The 20994-nt window shown below is 39.9% G+C and overlaps 1 protein-coding gene across 3 annotated transcripts in view; it reads right to left on the bottom strand.

The window, feature by feature from the left end:
- The window catches only part of strip1 (striatin interacting protein 1), a 70466-nt gene extending 56157 nt beyond the window's left edge, over window positions 1–14309 (bottom strand). For all 3 annotated transcript variants that reach the window (XM_034166580.1, XM_034166578.1, XM_034166579.1), the window contains exons 1-9: window positions 14136–14309; window positions 12765–12834; window positions 11734–11808; window positions 11486–11620; window positions 8587–8707; window positions 6162–6337; window positions 5951–6078; window positions 5682–5864; window positions 4971–5191 (exon numbers count right to left, since the gene is read on the bottom strand). In XM_034166580.1, coding sequence (XP_034022471.1) covers window positions 4971–5191; window positions 5682–5864; window positions 5951–6078; window positions 6162–6337; window positions 8587–8707; window positions 11486–11620; window positions 11734–11808; window positions 12765–12834; window positions 14136–14294 — 1268 coding nt within the window. In that variant the 5' untranslated portion in view covers window positions 14295–14309. The remainder of the gene's footprint in view (window positions 1–4970; window positions 5192–5681; window positions 5865–5950; window positions 6079–6161; window positions 6338–8586; window positions 8708–11485; window positions 11621–11733; window positions 11809–12764; window positions 12835–14135) is intronic.
- Window positions 14310–20994: the final 6685 nt, after the last annotated feature.

Raw genomic sequence — 20994 nt, 5'->3', positions numbered from 1 at the left:
GAATAGAGCTTTTTGGAATCAACTCCACTTGCCATGTTTAGAGGATGAGAACAACTCCAAGAAAACCACCCCAACCGTGAAGCATGGGGGTGGAAACATCATACTCTGGGGGTGCTCTTCTGCAAAGGGGACAGGACGACTGCACCGTATTGAAGGGAGGATGTATGGGGTCATGTATTATGGGATTTTGACAAACAACCTCCTTCCCTCAGTAAGAGCATTGAAGATGGGTCATGGCTGGGTCTTCCAGCATGACAATGACCCCAAACACATAACCAGGTAACTAAGGAGGGGCTCCGTAAGAAGCATTTCAAGGTCCTGGAGTGGTCTGGCCAGTCTCCAGACCTGAACTCAATAGAAAATCTTTGGAGGGAGCTGAAACTCCAAACCTGAAAGATCTAGAGAAGATCTGTATGGAGGAGTGGACCAAAATCCCTGCTGCAGTGTGTGCAATCCTGGTGAAAAACTACAGGAAACATTTGACCTCTGTAATTGCAAACAAAGGCTACTGTACCAAATATTAACACTGATTTTCACAGGTGTTCAAATACTTATTTGCAGCAGTAACATACAAATAATTATTAAAAAAATCATACATTATTATTTCCGGATTTTTTTTTATTTATTTTTTTTAGATTATGTCTCTCACAGTGGACATGCACCTAAGATGAAAATTTCAGACCCCTCCATGATTTCTAAGTGGGAGAACTTGCAAAACCGCAGGGTGTTCAAATACTTACTTTCCTCACTGTATGTGAATGACACACTACAACCTGGCCAAAAGGTACTTAAGGCTGCCAGTGATATACAGCTATAAATCTGAGAAATCCTTTAAAACTCCTAGGCATTAAAGCAGCAGTGAGAAATTATGTATTTAGGACATTACATTTCAGACCTCAATGACAAAGGCCGTTCATTATGAGCTCTGGAGGACAGAAGATCCATATATGTGGTAGCATTCTGCTCTCCAATGTATAGTGCGCAGCTGAAGAGGAACTATTGCTAAATTTCTACATGCAAGCTTTTGTTGCATATAATGCAACCACAGTGCCAGTTTGATGTTGTGAAACTTTAGAATTTGCAACTGTCAAGCAACAGTCAGAAACTCAATGTACAAATTTCTAGCCAGACTCGATGCATCTGAGAAGCCACTTAAACATGGTCAGGTAAACCCAAGTTCCAGTGACCTTAAGGAAACATCTTAAGGACACCGGAACCAAGAGGTACAGTAGTGTTCAGAATAATAGTAGTGCTATGTGACTAAAAAGATTAATCTAGGTTTTGAGTATATTTCTTATTGTTACATGAGAAACAAGGTACCAGTAGATTCAGTAGATTCTCACAAATCTAACAATACCAAGCATTCATGATATGCACACTCTTAAGGCTATGAAATTGGGCTATTAGTAAAAAAAGTAGAAAAGGTGGTGTTCACAATAATAGTAGTGTGGTATTCAGTCAGTGAGTTCGTCAATTTTGTGGAACAAACAGGTGTGAATCAGGTGTCCCCTATTTAAGGATGAAGCCAGCACCTGTTGAACATGCTTTTCTCTTTGAAAGCCTGAAGAAAATGGGACGTTCAAGACACTGTATAGAAGAACAGCGTAGTTTGATTAAAAAGTTGATTGGAGAGGGGAAAACTTATACGCAGGTGCAAAAATTATAGGCTGTTCATCTACAACATAGGTGTCAAACTGATTCCAGAAAGGGCCAAGAGGGTGCAGGTTTTCTTTGTAGCCACCAACTCCAGCAGGTGATTACACTGATGAACATCACTTTGAGCAGATGGGAAGAGTTCGTCAGTGAAATCACCTGCTGGAGTTGGTGGCTACAAAGAAAATGTGCACCCTCTTGGCCCTTTCAGGAATCAGTTTGACACCTATGATCTACAATGATCTCCAATGCTTTAAAATGGACAAAAAAACAGAGATGTGTGGAAGAAAACGGAAAACAACCAATCACAATGGATAGAAGAATAACCAGAATGGCAAAGGCTCACCCACTGATCAGCTCCAGGATGATCAAAGACAGTCTGGAGTTACCTGTAAGTGCTGTGACAGTTAGAAGATGCCTGTGTGAAGCTAATTTATTTGCAATAATCCCCTGCAAACTCCCTCTGTTAAATAAAAGACATGTGCAGAAGAGGTTACAATCTGCCAAAGAACACATCAACTGTCCTAAAGAGAAATGGAGGAATATTTTGTGGACTGATAGAGTAAAATTGTTCTTTTTGGGTCCAAGGGCCGCAGACAGTTTGTGAGATGACCCCCAAACTCTGAATTCAAGCCACAGTTCACAGTGAAGACAGTGAAGCATGGTGGTGCAAGCATCATGATATGGGCATGTTTCTCCTACTATGGTGTTGGGCCTATATATCGCATACCAGGTATCATGGATCAGTTTGGATATGTCAAAATACTTGAAGAGGTCATGCTGCCTTATGCTGAAGAGGACATGACCTTGAAATGGGTGTTTCAACAAGACAATGACCCCAAGCACACTAGTAAACGAGCAAAATCTTGGTTCCAAACCAACAAAATTAATGCCTCGCAGATGTGAAGAAATCATGAAAAACTGTGGTTATACAACTAAATACTAGTTTAGTGATTCACAGGATTGCTAAAAAAAACAGTTTGAACATAATAGTTTTGAGTTTGTTGCGTCAACAGCAGATGCTACTATTATTGTGAACACCCCCTTTTCTACTTTTTTTTTTTTTTACTAATAGCCCAATTTCATAGCCTTAAGAGTGTGCATATCATGAATGCTTGGTCTTGTTGGATTTGTGAGAATCTACTGGTACCTTGTTTCCCATGTAACAATAAGAAATATACTCAAAACCTGAATTAATCTTTTTAGTCACGTAGCACTACTATTATTCTGAACAATACTGTACATGCACGCTTCTCTCTAACATATTTTAGCCAGTGCTTTAGTGTGTGCAGTTTTTTTTTAGTGTATGCGATCTATGGATGTGTCAATGGAATTAACTTCCAAGAGTAGAACAGGAACACTATATTATATATATATATATATATATATATATATATATATATATATATATATATATATATATATATATATATATATATATATATATATATATATATATATATATAAAAACAGTGAGGAAAATAAGTATTTTAACACCCTGCGGTTTTGCAAGTTCTCCCACTTAGAAATCATGGAGGGGTCTGAAATTTTCATCTTAGGTGCATGTCCACTGTGAGAGACATAATATACAAAAAAAATCCGGAAACCATAATGTATGATTTTTTAATAATTTATTTGTATGTTACTGCTGCAAATAAGTATTTGAACACCTGTGAAAATCAATGTTAATATTTTGTACAGTAGCCTTTGTTTGCAATTACAGAGGTCAAACGTTTCCTGTAGTTTTTCACCAGGTTTGCACACAATGCAGCAGGGATTTTGGTCCACTCCTCCAGTCAGATCTTCTCTAGATCTTTCATGTTTGGACCCATCTTCAATGCTCTTACTGAGGGAAGGAGGTTGTTTGCCAAAATCTCGCAATACATGACCCCATCCATCCTCCCTTCAATACGGTGCAGTCATCCTGTCCCTTTTGCAGAAGAGCACCCCCAAAGTATGATGTTTCCACCCCCATGCTTCACGGTTGGGATGGTTTTCTTGGGGTTGTTCTCATCCTCTAAACATGGTAAGTGGAGTTGATTCCAAAAAGCTCTATTCTGGTCTCATCTGACCACATGACCTTCTCCCATGCCTCCTCTGGATCATCTAGATGGTCACTGGTGAACTTCAAACAGGCCTGGACATGTGCTGGCTTCAGCAGGGGGACCTTGCTGCCCTGCAGGACTTTAAACCATGACAGCATCATGTGTTACTAATGTAATCTTTGTAACTGTGGTCCCAGCTCTCTTCAGGTCATTGACCAGGTCCTCCTGTGTAGTTCTGAGCTTTCTCAGAATCATCCTTACCCCACAAAGTGAGATCTTGCATGGAATCCCAGACCGAGGGAGATTGACAGTCATCTTGTGTTTCTTCCACTTTCTAATAAATAATCATAACAGTTGTTGTCTTCTACCAAGCTGCTTGCCTGTTGTCCTGTAGTCCATCCCAGCCTTGTGCAGGTCTACAGTTTTGTCCCCGGTGTCCTTAGACAGCTCTTTGGTCTTGGCTATGGTGGACAGGTTGGAGTGTGATTGAGTGTGTGAACAGGTGTCTTTTACAGGTAACAAGTTCAAACAGGTGAAATTAATACAGGTAAAGAGTGCAGAATAGGAGGGCTTCTTAAAGAAAAATTAATTAGGTCAGTGAGAGCCAGAATTCTTGCCGGTTGGTAGGTGTTCAAATACTTATTTGCAGCAGTAACATACAAATAAATTATTAAAAAAAAAAATCATACATTGTGATTTCCAGATTTTTTTGTTTAGATTATGTCTCTCACAGTGGACATGCACCTAAGATGAAAATTTCAGACCCTTCCATGATTTCTAAGTGGGAGAACTTGCAAAACTGCAGGGTGTTCAAATACTTATATATACGAGGTCTGTCCATAAAGTATCGTACCTTTTTATTTTTTTTTAAACTATATGGATTTGATTCATATGTTTTCACGTCAGACAAGCTTGAACCCTTGTGCGCATGTGTGAGTTTTTCCACGCCTGTCGGTGACGTCATTCGCCTGTGAGCACGCCTTGTGGAAGGAGTGGTCCCGCCCCGTCGTCGGATTTTCATTGTCTGGAAATGGCGGAATGATTTGGGGTTTTTTTCCATCAGAATTTTTTCAGAAGCTGTTAGAGACTGGCACCTGGAAACTATTCGAAAAATGTATCTGGCTTTCGGTGAAAATTTTACGGGCTTCACAGAGAACTTAGAATATCAAGGTCACTAAAATTACCATGAAATTCCTTTTCCTGGAATATAAAAGCCAAAACAAAAATCATCTCCACACAGAGAGTGGCATTTATTGACAGACTGAACAATACCTGACTTTCGGAGCCCACGGCAGCCCTTTGGGGAAGGAGACCCTCTCTGATGGAGGGTGAGAAACAGGTGGAGGCATCACCTCATCCCTCTCCAGCGGGAATGTTTCTGCATCTAAGGAGTTGTCATTGTCATCATTGTCATCCTCATCATCGCGAGAGTCATCTGCTTTATAAGGATCTTTCTCATTGAATGCATCCAAGTTGTCCTGTTTGATCAACGCCTGTGTGAGGGAGAAGAAGAAGAAAAAAAAAAAAAACATTCAGAGCATCTAGTTTACCATCTGACACATGCCATCAACATTTAAATGTATCATAAGACATTTAGTTTAATTACTTATAACATGAGTCCCCTGTCAGAATATTACCATTTCCCTATTCTGCAAATTCAGTTTAAAAGCATGTTTTCATGTATTTATACAGCAGAAGTAGTCACCAGTGCAGGTTTTCAAGCAGTTAACCTACTGCACATGTATTAATAGTGGTAGCAAACAAATGAACTCTGAGATCATTCTGATAGTTAGTGCAGTGCGCATGCACAACAATGCCATCACTTTTGAGATCCCAGAATTCTCCTATATTATTGTATTGATAGAGAAACATTTAAATTGTTAAAAAATGTAACTGCACAACACCTGCAACGAGGATAACAATCTTGTTTTTATGTAATGAGCATTTACCAATAATATTTCTTCTGAGAGTAGTAATGTCTACCTTGTGCTCACGGCGTGCCCGTTTCTGTTGTTGCTCTATAAGATCAGATGCAGACGCAGGAGGAGACGCAGCCCTCATGCTGCGAATTACTCGGATGCTGTCCTCTGGCATGGGAGGCAATCCCAACTCCTCTCGTTTACATACTTTTATGCTTTGGAGCTGCTCAAAACCTCCAAGTGTGAACTGGAACAAAATTGAGGAGTTGTTGAGTCATTTCTTTAAGGTTAAATAGTAGAATCTATTGTTGCAATGACACTTCCTTCTCTCACCAGTATACTTTTCCACAGCAGCAGTAACACCTTCTTCATTGGGAAGTGTGGAGCATGGCCACTGCAGAACTTGGTCACCATACCAAAGAGCATGACAGAAACAGGCTCATTGTTAAACAGAGCAGATCCTGGAGTAGAGACACAGAGTGGAAAAAGCCTATTAATATGTTATTCCCCTAAATATGGTGAGACTGCACTGATCTCAGTTTACCCAGTTCTGCTCTGAAGGTCTCCCTGATGACTCTCCACTCAGGCCTGTCTGCTGGGTCATCCTGCTGAATGGTCTCCACCATGAGGTACATGATGTTAAGGAGCACTCTGAGATCTGTGCTATCTGCGAGGGAGATGGCTGGCTTCCGTACGGCACTACTACATGCAGCACTGTTACTGAAAGAGAGAAAATTTATGGAATACACAGTATTTCCTCAAAGGAATTTCAACAGAAGTTCTCATAGAAAGAAGTATAAAAAAAGAAGAAATACTTGGCTTTACCCTTAGAAACCATGATCCTCTTCCCTGACCAAACTGGATTTGCTAAAATTTATTTCCTCTTCCCATTTACTCCACAGTCGTATTAGCTGCTCTGTAATGGCTCTGAAAAAACACGAGGGACCCACTGCCTCACAGCTTACCAACAGTTCCACCTTAAAGCTGTGGAGCTTTCAAATAATCATGGATGTGATCGTGACTGCTAAATTCTCCTTCTTTCAGCTTTTCCCATTAGGGGTCGCCACAGCAGGTCAACAGTTTCTATCTCACCCTGTCCTCTGCATCTTCCCCTGTCACACCAATCACCTGCATGTTCTCCAGCAACACATCCATAAACCTCTTTTTGACCTCCCTCTTCTCCACCTGCCTGATGGCTCCATCATCAACATCGTGCTCCCCATATACCCTGGGTTCCTCTTCTGCACATCCAAACCATCTCAGTCTCCCCGCTCTGAATTTGTCCCTAAACTGTTCTACCTGAGCTGCTCCTTTAATATGTCCAACGTCATCACTCCCAAAGAAAATCATCGTGTCTTCAGCTCTGCCACCTGTCAGTTCTGTCTCCTGTCTTTTTGTTAGTGCCACCTGTCTCTAAGCCGTACAACACAGCTGGTCTCACCACTATTTGTAAACTTTCCCCTTCGCTCTTGCAGATCCTTCTTCTTCACCTCTCTACCACACTCTCTCTTAGTGTGGACATTTGACCCCAAGTATTTAAGCTCATCTACCTTGAGCACCTCTACTTCTTGTAACTGCACTATTCCACTGGGCTCCTTCTCATTTACACACATGTACTCAGTCTTGCTCCTACTGACTTTCAATCCCCTTCTCTCCAGAGCATATCTCCACCTCTCCAGGCTAGTCTCAACCTGTTCTCTATTCTCACTACAGATCACAATATAATCTGCAAACATCACAGTCCATGGAGACTCTTGTCTAATCTTGTCCATCACCACTGCAAACAAGAAAGGGCTCAGAGCTAATCCTTGATGTAATTCCACCTAAACCTTAAATGCATCTGTCATTCCTACTGCACATCTCACCGCTGTCCTTGTACATACCCTGCACCATCCTCACACACTTCTCTGCCACTCGACTTCCTCATGCAATACCACAAGTCTTCTCTTGGTGCCCTGCCATTAGTTTTCCCTAACTCCACAATCACACAATGTAACTCCTTCTGTCTTTCTCTATATTTCTAGTGATTGTTAAATACAGGCTTCCCTTCACTTACTTATCCTCTTCTGCCTGGAAATAAATGAGACTGTGTGTCTGAGCATATTCAGCTGAATCATGGAAATGTTTTAAAACTCACTGCTTAACAAAATCATCCAGCCACATGCATTTTTGGTGCAGATTCTCGCAAACTTTTTTCCTGTAGTTAGCACAACCATTTGAATGCTAGCATAATAGTGAATCAGCGCACTGCTACAAAACCACTGGTTATGGTTGGTAGTGCAGCTTAAAGCATAGGTGTCTGTTAATACAGTGGATTACCCAATGTTACCTTGATATGTAATGTTTCCAATCAATAACTAGATACTGCACCTTAGTTAACCAGCAGCTATGGTCCATAAACTGCTTCTTTTTTAATACTGATAGGCATTTTGAGCGCTCTTCAAAACTAAAGAGCAAAACTTCAGCTTTGAAAAGTGCTTCAAAAATTAAAAGTACTTTGCGCTAGTCATGTGATGTCTGCTAAAGCCAGGATACAAATTAAGTTGAAAGTAGCTGAAAATTAGACTTGTAACACAAAGCCCATGACGGCCATAAGGTGCCCAATAATTTTCAGGCCGTCATGGCCGCTGTGAAATTCCTATGTTGCCTGCCAGGATTAACAGATTTGAATGACTCACAGAAATGGACATTTTGGTCAGTAGATCCACAGAAATTCACAAATCTGTGGAATTCCCATCTGCCTGAATAATGGATTAACATGTTTTGCCCCACTGGCAACAACTGTTGCCGAAATGTATCACTGTCATTTTCTACTCACGCTAAAAAATCTCAAAAGGGACTCATGCAATTTTTTCCACTTATAAAAATAAATAAATAAATCTGGGCATAAACGGGTTAATATCCTGTAGTGAAGGTAGACTTCTGCTCTTCACGTCAGGGGTAGACAGCTGTCCCCCCAAAAAACGTACTCGATCTCCATGTTAAGTAGTTCCACTAGAGCAGAGAAGGTCCCCACATCCAACAGCAGAAGGATATTGTATCTCATCCAGTGCTGCACCTCAGCTTCACAGCTGCATTCAGCAAAAGTTCCTACAGACAAAATTGAATAAATTACACAGCAATGAATAAACTAATTAAATAATCCTCCTAAACTAAATGTTTCTCTTAAGCTGGGGCCACACTACACAATTAAAAAAACATTTTAAAATGGTTTTGAGGGTGGGAAAAATCCAACACTGCAATGCATACTTAATGCATACATAGCCCAGCACAATGTTCTTGACAGATTTGAATCTGGGTTCCGTCACAAGCATGCTAATGAAACAGCTCTTCTTAGCATTTCAAATAATATTTTAATGGGCAGAGAGGCAGGTGAATATTCAGTACTTGTACTTTTGGCTCTGTCTGCAGCACAATTACAGTTTTTTGATTGAGAGACAAAGGACATCTCTGGGTGAGCCATAGATTGGTTCTCATCCTACCTGTAACAGGAGTTTCTCAGTTGCTGCAGCTAAATGCATGTCCTCTTCTACCATTCTGTCCTCTGGTGTGCCCCAAGATTCCATTCTGGGATTTTATTTGCATTGTACTTGCTCCCACTTCGATACATCTTGAATTATTTTGATGAGGTCTCATAATGTTACGCAGATGATATTCAGCTGAACATCACGGTTGCTCCTTAGAATGTTACAAAGGTATCTGTCCTTCAGACTATATTAATGTCATAATGTCATAAGGTCGCTTAATACCACAAAAACTGAAGTTCTTCTTTGTGCCCCTGAAGAGTCTGTTCCCTCAGTGATTAAGAACGTTGGCTCTCTGTCCTCCTCTGTTCACTCAAAGGTCAGAAATATGGGTGTTACATTTGATCAGTCTCTCAATTTTGACACACATTACCCGTCTTGTACAATCTTGCTTCTTCCATTTATGGAACACTGCCCATCTTAGAAACATTGTGTCTCAAGCTGAGCTGGAAATGATCACCCATGCTTTTTATAATCACATCTCAACTATTGTAATTCACTCTTTCCTAGCCTCAGTAAGTCTTCTCTGGATTGTTTACAAATGGACCAGAATGCTGCTGCAAGGTTTCTTACAAGGTCCTCTGAGAGGTCCCATGTAACACCCATTTTGTCCTCTTTGCACTGGTTCCCCATTCAGTTCAGACTGCAGTTTAAAATACTAGTGATGACTATTAGAGCTCTGCACGGTCAAATGCCTCTCTATATCAGTGTACTCTTGCACCCCATATAGTCTCATGACTACCAGGACATATGTAAATACATATGTCCTGGAAGCCAGGAGGTTACAACAAGCAGGTCTCTGAGGTCCTCGAACCAGAACCAGTTGGCTGTCCTTAGGTCAAGAGTGAAGACCAAAAGAGGTTTGAGGTTGTGGCTCCCAAACTGTGGAATGTACAGCCATTACATCTATGTTCTGTGGACTCTGTTGAAACTTTTAAAGAGAAGCTCATGACCCATTTCTACAGGCTTGCTTTTAATTAGTTTTATGTTACTGCTGTTTTAAGTTCTGTGTTTCTATTTGTATTTATTTTGTTGTAAAGTACTTTGTGAATTTATCTTGAAAGGCGCTATACAAATAAATTTTACTTACTTGCTTACCACTGGTGCAAATCCAAATCAGGCCCAGTATTTTGTATGGCACAATTCATTCAAATGTGTGCAGCCCAATAAAGTCATGCTTGAACATGACTTTATTTGGGGGGGGGGGGCAAAAAGCTTCATAATTTCATGATCCACAGCTTTCATCACATTCATTTTGTATTAATGTAAGTTTAATCATGTAAGTTTTTTAAACAAAAATTACTGCATTAATAAAGAACTTTTATTTGAAAAAAAAAATTTTAAATCACAACCAGCAGCTAATTTTACCATATAGTCACAATATCATGCATGGAGTCAATTGCATCTGTTGTTCTCAGTCTATACATTTACCCTTTTTTTGTCAAGACACCGTTTACAGTGAGGCAAGTAAATATTTGATCCACTGTTGATTTTGCAAGTTTTCCCAGCTACAAAGAATGGAGAGGTCTGTAATTTTTATCGTAGGTACACTGTGAGAGACAGAATCTAAGGAAGAAATGCAAGATGACTGTCAATCTTCCTCGTCTGGGGCTCCATGCAAGATCTTGCCTTGTGGGGTAAGGATGATTCTGAGAAAGCCCAGAACTACACGGGAGATCAGGTCAAAGACTGAGCTGAGATCACAGTCACAAAGATTACATTAGTAACACAAGACGCCGTCATGGTTTAAAATCCTGCAGGGCACGCAAGGTCCCCCTGCTCAAGCCAGCACATGTCCAGGCCTGTTTGAAGTTCACCAGTGACCATCTGGATGATCCAGAGGAGGCATGGGAGAAGGTCATGTGGTCAGATGAGACTAAATCAGAGCTTTTTGGAATCAACTCCACTTACCATGTTTGGAGGATCAGAACAACCCCAAGAACACTGTCCCAAGCGTGAAGCATGGGGGGGTGGAAACATCATTTTTGGGGGTGCTTTTCTGCAAAGGGGACAGGACAACTGCACTGTATTGAAGGGAGAATGGATGGGGTCATGTATCGCGACATTTTGGCAAACAACCTCGTTCCCTCAGTAAGACCTCTCCCTTCTTTGTAGATGCGAAAACTTACAAAATTGACAGTGGATCAAATACGTATTTGCCTCACTGTATGTGTGTATAGAAAAGAGTTGGACAAAGCCAAAAAATATTGGCTGTCAAGTGTGCATGTGGTTCTTCTGAACAAACACAAAAAAATAACTTGTAGCATGGGCCCAGCTTTAGGGAAATGTGAATTCTGATCAGTATCAACTCATGCTAGAGCAGTTTATAGTAAATTGAACCAACCCTGAGCCATGTAAAGAATGGCTCTGGCAACCTTTAGCCGCTTTTCCCGGGCAATCACCTCCAGGCTGTCCAAAAGCCGCATGGCATGTGCTCTGTGCTGTGCGGCATCAAGTTCTATCCACTTTGTATCAGCCACTAAGACCCAAAGGAATGTAAGAGAATCATAAAGATTGTAAGTGGATTTTTCGTTGTAGATATATCAAGTTTTTTTGCCATCACAATTGAGCTGCTACATTGCTACCACTCACCATGTGCCCTAAATTCCTCCTCAAAGCATTTCCTATTAAAGGCAAACTCTGGTCCTTCTGTGTAACTGTAGAGCTCTACAACATATATACACAGAAAAAAAATATTTTTCAGATTATGTCCCACATCTGTCCAAAAATGCATCACAAAGGGAGGGGGGAGACAGACATTGCATCTGACCATAAGTCACACTTATTTTTAAGATGTGGTGCTGCTGCTGCTTCATGCAACAAGAAGCAATGTGAATTTAATTGGTGAATCATACAAACACTGCATTAGTGAGCAGAAGCTAAAAGGCTAATTAAGGTTACTGTAGAAGGCACAAATAACTCAAGAGTCAACTGCTTCTTTTGGCCACTGAACAAACAAATACATCAAAGCAGCACTAAACATGAACATGTTTACCTCATTAAATGTAAATAAAACAGCTACAGTTTTAAAATTATTATACCCTCCATAGTGCAGTTCTAGCTGTCCTAGTGAGTGTAAACATGTCAAGTACTGAGTAGTATGAAGATTATTTCCTATGTTTATTCAAGAGCATATAAAGGTTATTCTCTCTTTGTTTAAGAGTGTGGTATTTCATTTTAATACCATAATTTATTAATTTCCCTCACTCTCTGAGACCTAGCACACCCTTCTCATTAAGATATTATTATATTAACAATTCTTAATTTAAGGTGGTTAGCATCCAGCTTAATGGTGTGTTACCACCTGCTTCTGTTCCAGATTTCAGACAAGACAGCACCTCATTCAGATCAATTTATAGAAGCAGCTTGTCATGCATGTAGTCTTGTGGCCATAATTAATAATGCAGTATATTTTTGACATACAAACTGCTTCAAAATACAAGTCACAGGATTAGCCAAACAGGTTATTAAAGTCATGAGTTATAGTCCAGAAAATACAGTAATGTGGACACAAAGTATGTTGCACTTTCTCAAGGAATGACTAGATGGGGGGGCAGAGAGACAGAGAGAAAGAGGGGGAACTCTCAGTGTCAAACAACAAAAATTGACAAGAATCCACACACCTGACAGCTCTGCAGCCCACTTATCTGTATCAGCATATTCAAACTCGAGGTCTGGTGACTCGGAGAGGCCCTGTGCGCAACACACCGCATATTTAATTCCATCACTGAGGATAGAATAGTTTCATCATAAATAAATTACACAAACAGATTTGAATACCTTTTTGTTTGTTATACAGTTAATAGCTACAAACTCTTTTAAAGGACCAATCTTTTATACTTAACTTTCCAATGCTGGTATGGGTAACACACCAACAGAAAACAGAAAACAAACCCAAAAAGATCAGAACTCAACTGTCCCTCATGGCTCACGGCCCACTCTCCAGGCAAACACCGTCAAATTACCATCTCAGGAGGCCCTTTCAAATATGTGCTATGCTTTTGTTTTGTATCGCTAGTATGGCAACAGCAGATGGCACGCCACTGAGCCTGGCTTGCTTGAGATGTCTTCCTTCAATAATCAAAAAACACTGAGGGAGTTTCTCCTTGCCACTGTGTTTGCTCAAGGAGCGGGTAAGACCCAGACCTTTTTTGTGTAGAGCACTTTGAGATGACTTGTGATTTAGCACTGTATAAACAAATGAATTATTTTCTAACATGTCTTTACATAATAAACTGTTAATACACTGTTATACCACCTCAATTTGACTGTCATTTTAACTTTGATTTTAATTGAGGCTGGATGTGTGCTTCTAATTATAACCATCTCTAAGATGTGATTCTTATGTCTTGTTTTTACGTTTTACGTCAAATTTTTGTTTTGACATGTACATTGTACTAATGTGCGCTTTTATTATACATATGTATACATGTTTCACACTAATGAATGAATTATGAATTATTGAATTATGAATTATAATCAACAGTGAATCAATCGCTAGATGTAACCCTTGTATAATCTTTAAACCACTACTAAAATAAACCGATATAACCCTATATTTGTATTTTTTAAATAACAGTAACTCAATAACTACCTTCAGAGACAGGTGATACCTTCGTTACATCTTAGAATAACAATAACATAACAGGTAAATATGTTAAAATGAAACGACCAGACTTAGATGGTTCACATTTCGACACTTCATCCTGGCCTGTGGATTCCAATCAGCAGCTAACTGGCTTCGTTCAGCCTAACTCACTCAACGTTAAACAACAGCTAAATACAGTGAAACACTGAAGCTTTGGGTGAATGTTATGTCAGAGATACACAGAATCAATGTGGCTATTGATGGCATTTTACAATTTTATTAGCAATAACTCAGCTTACATGTAAGCCTGGCTAATGCTAATGTGATTTGAAGTAGCAACAGCTGTAAAGGCCCGTCTTGTTTCTGCTTCATAGAAAAATAAAAGTACACTCTTCTTCGTACATACCTCTGAATCCTTTCTTTGGTTGCGGATAAATTCGCCCCTGCTTTTATTCGGTATCATGGCTCTCTGTTTATTGTTGACAGGTAACACACCACCGTTCACACCGACATCCATAATTTCTTTGGCTGAAACGTCTCCTCTCGCGAGATTACAGGATGTCATTGCTGCGTGATTGTCATGGTAACAACGGTGCCATTTCCCAGTTGGTGAATGTGTGCGTTTCACACACGCTTCCGTACTTTCACATGGCCGGGGTCTTAGCAAGTTTCAACAGAACTGGAGGGTTTTCACTTGTAAAGTGAGCTACCAGTACCAAAATAATTTCTTTGGTGAGGAGTTAACAAACATCATGTCGTCATGATCATGTTTAGGCGCCATTAAAAACATTAGTTTAGCATCCCCGCCCACATGTTGAAATCAGCCTGCATTAATTTTATTTATTTGGCGAGTTTTCATTGATGGTGATACAGCTGGTGCAAGAACACACGTCCGTTAGGTAGGGAGTATGCTTTGGCTGACGACGGCAGACGTTTACCCAGTCGGTGTCGCCGACCAAACGGTCCCCTCTAAAAATTGGCCCCCTGCCTTCACTGCACATGCATCACTTCAGAGCATTGGCTGCAATTCACCGATTATCGCATTGTTTCTGCTTAAAACTGCACTCGAGTCATCATCTCAGCTTGTCTATTTGTATTTCTGTCCAGAGATCTAGGATCCATCACGTCGATTTTATTTATGTTCAGAGATACAGGATCCAGTGACCAATTTCATATTTATTTACTTTTAAGACTCAATAAAATGTTCTTGACATAGAAAACTGGTAAAGCCTACTTTTAGTATACAGAAAATTCACAAGAGGTATTGATAAGGAAATCGATAAAGAATTGAGTCAATAAGCAGAATCGATAATGGCATCGATATCGATAAACTCTTATCAATACCCATCCCTAATGAGGACATAATTAAAAGTTGAAATGACTAAATTAAAAAAAAAAAGATTTAATTTGATCCTAATTAATAGATGCACTATAGTCATTGTTCCATCATCTCCTGTTGCATTTATAACTAGAAGCACTCAGAGAGTGCAAACCTCCGCCAAGGCCATGGGGTCACTGACACCATAACATCTACACGCCGTGGAATCATTGAACCTAAAAAAGTCTAACAATGATGTTTGCTCAGTAGTAAAAAAAAAGTTTCATCTGCTGTGACTGGATAGCATGTATCCTTAGCACTTGGCATCACAGTTTATTGCAACTTGCACCTTTCCCAGAAGCTACTGTCATCTGAGCACTGATATTGATATTGCATGTGCTTATAGACAAAAACAAATGAGACAAAATTCAATTTATTATTCAACTAAACTGCAAATATCTGAATTTTTTAACATTTATGAAACACTTCTCTAAATAAATAACAGTAAATTCTGAAATAGAACTATTTTTAAGTGTTGCATGTGCTACATAATGAGGTGCACCTTATATATATTCAGTGAAGTGCACCGAAGCATAATATATGCGACAGTAAGATGCTGATGTCAGCCTCTGGGTTTTCTGGATCCTAGGCGTGATTCATCAACACCTGGGAGTGGGTTTTGCACCTTGTGTATTTTGTTCAGTGATGTGCACTGAACCAGAACTTAACCATTGCTGAGTACACTGCTGACTCATCACTTTGCTTTTGCTAAATGAAGTAATCTGGATAGTGATATTCATTGCCACTAAAATATAATAATGCCAAATGATAGTCCTTCATCTAATAAATTCATTGTGCTCCCCAGCCCTGTATAGTTTGTCATGAGGGATTTCCTCTTTGCAGTGTGTTGTATTTGACATCGTTTACTAACAATGCCATAGGGTCACTGAACCTAAAGAGATTCCCTCCTTGGCACAGTGATCTATTCAACAATTCAGTGTTACAACCAAAACTATGATACATACTTTTCTTTCCTTTATATTTGACATCCTTGACCATGAAAACATACCACTAGAACTTGGAATCACTTTTATGTCTTTATTAGTTCAAAAGTTAAAAACGATTTTTCGGTAATGGCGGTTTTCTTCTGGATCTAGCTCCATAACATTTGAAGCTACATCAAATCTGATGACACCTTACTGAATCAGTACATATTCAGCTACAATTTGGTGTTAGTTGTGCATCTCTAGCTTCATTTGTCACCTCACACTGACACATTTTCTATTTTCCCTATATTTTTGCATATTCTGGATCACCAGATCCGGAATCCGGATCTGATCATCACCAAACTTTGTTGTTTGATAGAACATTTGACTATGTTACACCCTAATTTTTTTCAAGCCTTTCTGCCTTGTTTTTGTGGAGTTAGAAACTAGAATGTCAAAATTCCCCCTATCCCGCAATGGTGAAGAATCCTTAAAAAAATTCCTGGATCCGGATCGTGATCCAGATCACCACTAAAATTTAATCACTTGTTCCTCTTGTCATTTCAAACCACTCCACAAAATTTCATCAAAATCCGTTCAAAACTTTTTGAGTTATCCTGCTGACAAACAGACAGACAAACAAACAAACAAACTCGACCGAAAACATAACCTCCTTGGCGGAGGTAATAAATATTTGTATTTATTCACAATGTCTTTTTCCTGGTTGAAATGAAGCTAAGAATGAATTTACCAGACTTAAAATGTACACATTAATTTTCATGCGATTTTGTCTAAAAATAAATGTCCAAGGTTCCTTATAATGTTAATCAAGCAATCATCTCATCTGAAACAACATGTTATTTATGGTTTTAATTTACAGATGAACCAAGATTTTAACTTCAAAATGCACAGTAATCAGAAATTAATCTTGAGGTAAAAAAAAAAAAAACATTTGTAAGGATTTTTCTTTATAAAACCGCTGTGTATAAATTAGTAGTTCTGTTACACATTTCTGCACTGTAGTCTTTGGCGTTTTGACCTGATGCCTCGTTTCTATTGGACAACGCAAAGATCACAGCGTGCATCAGCAAAAGTTGCATTGGGTTGAACTTTCACCAAGGCAGCTTGATGACAACAGCAATGTGCGTTCCCGGCGGAGTGTCACGTCAGCTCCTTTTTTGATGCGACATGTCGTATTGAAAATGTGTTTTAGAGCGATCTGCGATGCATTTAATGCCCTAAACACGTGCAGTGTGAAAGGCTCTTAAGTGCTGTTTCTGTGGAATGGTGCATTCTAAAATCAGTGCACTGCAGTGGCTCAAAGAGGTTATTCTCAGTAAGATGGTCCACAAGCTGCTGTGAAACCACTTTTTCAAAGACTTTACAGCGAAAGCCTTCATATTCATCTATAGTTTTCCAGTAACCCTCAAGTCTAGGTTAGGTTTCTTAAGGATTGGTTTAATTATTGCACATTTTAAACTCTTGAGTACAAAACTCACGGTTAATGACAGGTAAATAATTTCCAGCATAGTAGGCTCAAGCGTAGCCCACAGATCCTGAAAACATTTTAGTTTGTATCAGGTTAAAAAGACAGGTTGTGCTTTGAGTAGAAGTTACAGGTTTCATCAGCATTGCGAGTGGAACAGTATCAAATTTGGTTAGTCTCCACATCCTATCAGGGATGGCAGCCACGTCAGTAGCAGGATCAAGTGGTGGAACTAGAGCATGCTGAGATATACTTGACCTAATATCCTCTATTTTCTCTTCAAAATAATCTAAGAAATCCTGAGTAGTAAATGAAGAGTGCCTTACAGGTGGCCACCCTGAAATGAGTGTGGCCACAGTGCCAAACAAAAACTTTTAATTCTACTTGTTTTTAATAAAATCTGAGTAGTAGGCTCATTTTGTAACCAATAGTGCATTCTTATAGTCCAGACGACCATCACACCATGCCGGGTGGATTATGTGGATGACAGGATATGAGTGATGTTTACAATGACACGAGGTGTATGACGCCATGCATAAACTGCCTAACAACAAAGCATGTGGTATGGACTTTAATTACTGCTGAACATTTGAAAAATGCTTATTTAAGGCCAGCTATGCTCCTCGCCGTCATCTTCACTGGGTTTATGATCCATGGCATATGTACAACGACATTCAATGCTATATATCTCACTTCTCCCAGTTATTAAAGGTTGCCTAGATAATTATACTAGAGAAGCTCGAATCTTCGACTGGACTTCTAATCGCAGAAGCTTCCTCAGCTAAATTTCTTGCTCTGGTAGTCTACTTCTGTCTCGACTCTTGTAGAAAAGAACAACAGAAGCCAGAAAAAGCTGGAGTTTTAAACCTAACCAGACCCCTCCTACTGAGAGGCAGACTGCTATTGGCTAGTGACTAACAATTGCTCTAATTAGCACCCATTGTACTCTAGTTAGCACCCTCCTAATGACAGGGTAGCTGTCCCTCCTAACAATGGGACTGACGCCTCTCCTGAGGATGTGAATGACCCATTATCATGAACAAAAGACTGAAACTGCTTTGACCTGAGTACCCCATTGTAAACAGGGGACAAAGCATGTCTCAGACCCCCCCCTCCCCGGTTAAGGCTGTGTTTCAACTGTTTCACATACAATGCTTCCTTCACTCCCCTCTAAAACCATGTTGTTCTGTAAAGAACAACAGAACAAAGAGATAATATATATACATAATATACAGATAATATATAGTACATACGGAACATGGTGTCCAATATATTAAATATAATGCTAGCAAAAATGTTTTAATATATAGAACCAAGCAGGACAAATAGCTAAAATTTCAGCATTCAAATTGCCCAACAACAGTCTTGAGACCTGTTCCCTTCAGCTCCTCCCTTGTTTTCACTTGGGGTCACCACAGCAGATCCAAGTTGGGTCTGCATGTTGATTTGGCACATTCCTGGCGCAAGTCTACATTACATGGATAAATGTGGCAGGGGTGGGGTTTGAATCGGAAACCTTCTGCACTGAAACCAATCACACAAACCACTTGTCCACTACCCCTGCTCTAGTCTTAAGACCTGTAAAAGGAATAAATACCTTGGTCATTTTACAACCCCAATTCCAATGAAGTTTGGACGTTGTGTGAAATGTAAATAAAAACAATACAATGATTTGCAAATCCTCTTCAACCTATATTCAATTGAATACACCACAAAGACAAGATATTTAATGTTCAAACTGATAAACGTTGTTGTTTTTGTGCAAATATTTGCTCATTTTGAAATGGATGCCTGCAACATGTTTCAAAAAAGCTGGGACAGTGGTATGTTTACCACTGTTACATCACCTTTCCTTCTAACATGTTTGGGAACTGAGGACACTAATTGTGAATGTCATGATTGGGTATAAAATGAGCATCCCTAAAAGTCTCAGCTGTTCACAAGCAAAGATGGGGTGAGGATCACCACTTTGTGAACAACTGCATGGAAAAAAAATAGTCCAACAGTTTAAGAACAATGTTTTCCAACGTTCAATTGCAAGGAATTTAGGGATTTCATTATCTACATTCCATAATATAATCAGAAGATTCAGAAAATCTGGAGAACTTTCTACACCTAAGCGGCAAAGCCGAAAACAACATAGAATGCCCATGACCTTCAACCCCTCAGGCGGCACTGCATTAAAAACAGACATTGTGTAAAGGATCTTACCGCGTGGGCTCAGGAACACTTCAGAAAACCATTGTAAGTTAACACAGTTCATCGCTACATCTACAAGTGCAAGTTAAAACTCTACCATCCAAAGTGAAAGCCAAACATCAAAAACCTCCAGAAACGCCGCCACCTTCTCTGGGCCCAAGCTCGTTTGAAATGGACAGATGCAAAGTGGAAAAGTGTGCTGTGGTCTGATGAGTCCACATTTCAAACTGTTTTTGGAAATCATGGACGTGTCCTCCGGACAACAGAGAAAAAAAGACCATCCAGATTGTTACCAGGGCAAAGTTCAAAAGCCAGCATCTGTGATGGTATGGGGGGTGTGTTAGTGCCCATGGCATGGGCAACTTACACATCTGTGATGGCACCATCAATGCTGAAAGGTACATCCAGGTTTTGGAGCAACACATGCTGCCATCCAAGCAACATCTTTTTCTGGGATGTCCCTGCCTATTTCAACAAGACAATGCCAAGCCACATTCTGCACGTGTTACAACAACATGTCTTCGTAGTAAAAGAGTGCGGGTACAAGACTGGCCTGCCTGCAATCCAGACCTGTCGCCCATTGAAAATGTTTGGTGCATTATGAAGCGCAAAATACGACAACGGAGACCCTGGACTGTTGAACAACTAAAGTCATACATCAAGCAAGAATGGGAAAGAATTCCACCTACAAAGCTTCAACAATTAGTGTCCTCAGTTCCTAAACGCTTATTGAGTGTTGTTAGAAGGAAGGGTGATGTAACACAGTGGTAAACATACCACTGTCCCAGCTTTTTTGAAACATGTTGCAGGCATCTATTTCAAAATGAGCAAATATTTGCACAAAAACAATAAAGTTTATCAGTTTGAACATTAAATACCTTGTCTTTGTGGTGTAGTCAATTGAATATAGGTTGAAGAGGATCTGCAAATCATTGTATTTGACAAGCCGGGCGGGTGCCAGGCACCCCAAGAGGGTGGACCCTCTATGCAGACTCCCAGACCAGGTTTAGGTGTAACAGAAGTCATCATCTGTAATTCAGGCTCAAGTTCGGTACACAGGTTGCCAGTCAGCGGAGCAAAGGTATAAACAGGGTGAGGCAAATACGCAGTCATAATCAAGCAGGGGTTCGTGGCACGAGCAAACAGTATTCAGAGATGAGGCAGAAGACGTAGTCAAAAACACAGAGCAGATTTCAAAAAACACGGCAAGGCAAAACAGGACAGGAAACAAGAGCTAGGATGTATATGAATGACGACAAACTGGCGGGGAAGTGGT

Source organism: Thalassophryne amazonica, chromosome 3 (assembly GCF_902500255.1).
Source record: "Thalassophryne amazonica chromosome 3, fThaAma1.1, whole genome shotgun sequence".
Classification (NCBI taxonomy): Eukaryota; Metazoa; Chordata; class Actinopteri; order Batrachoidiformes; family Batrachoididae; genus Thalassophryne; species Thalassophryne amazonica.
Note: the sequence above shows the minus strand (reverse complement) of the source record. Positions and strands in the feature narration are given on the sequence as shown.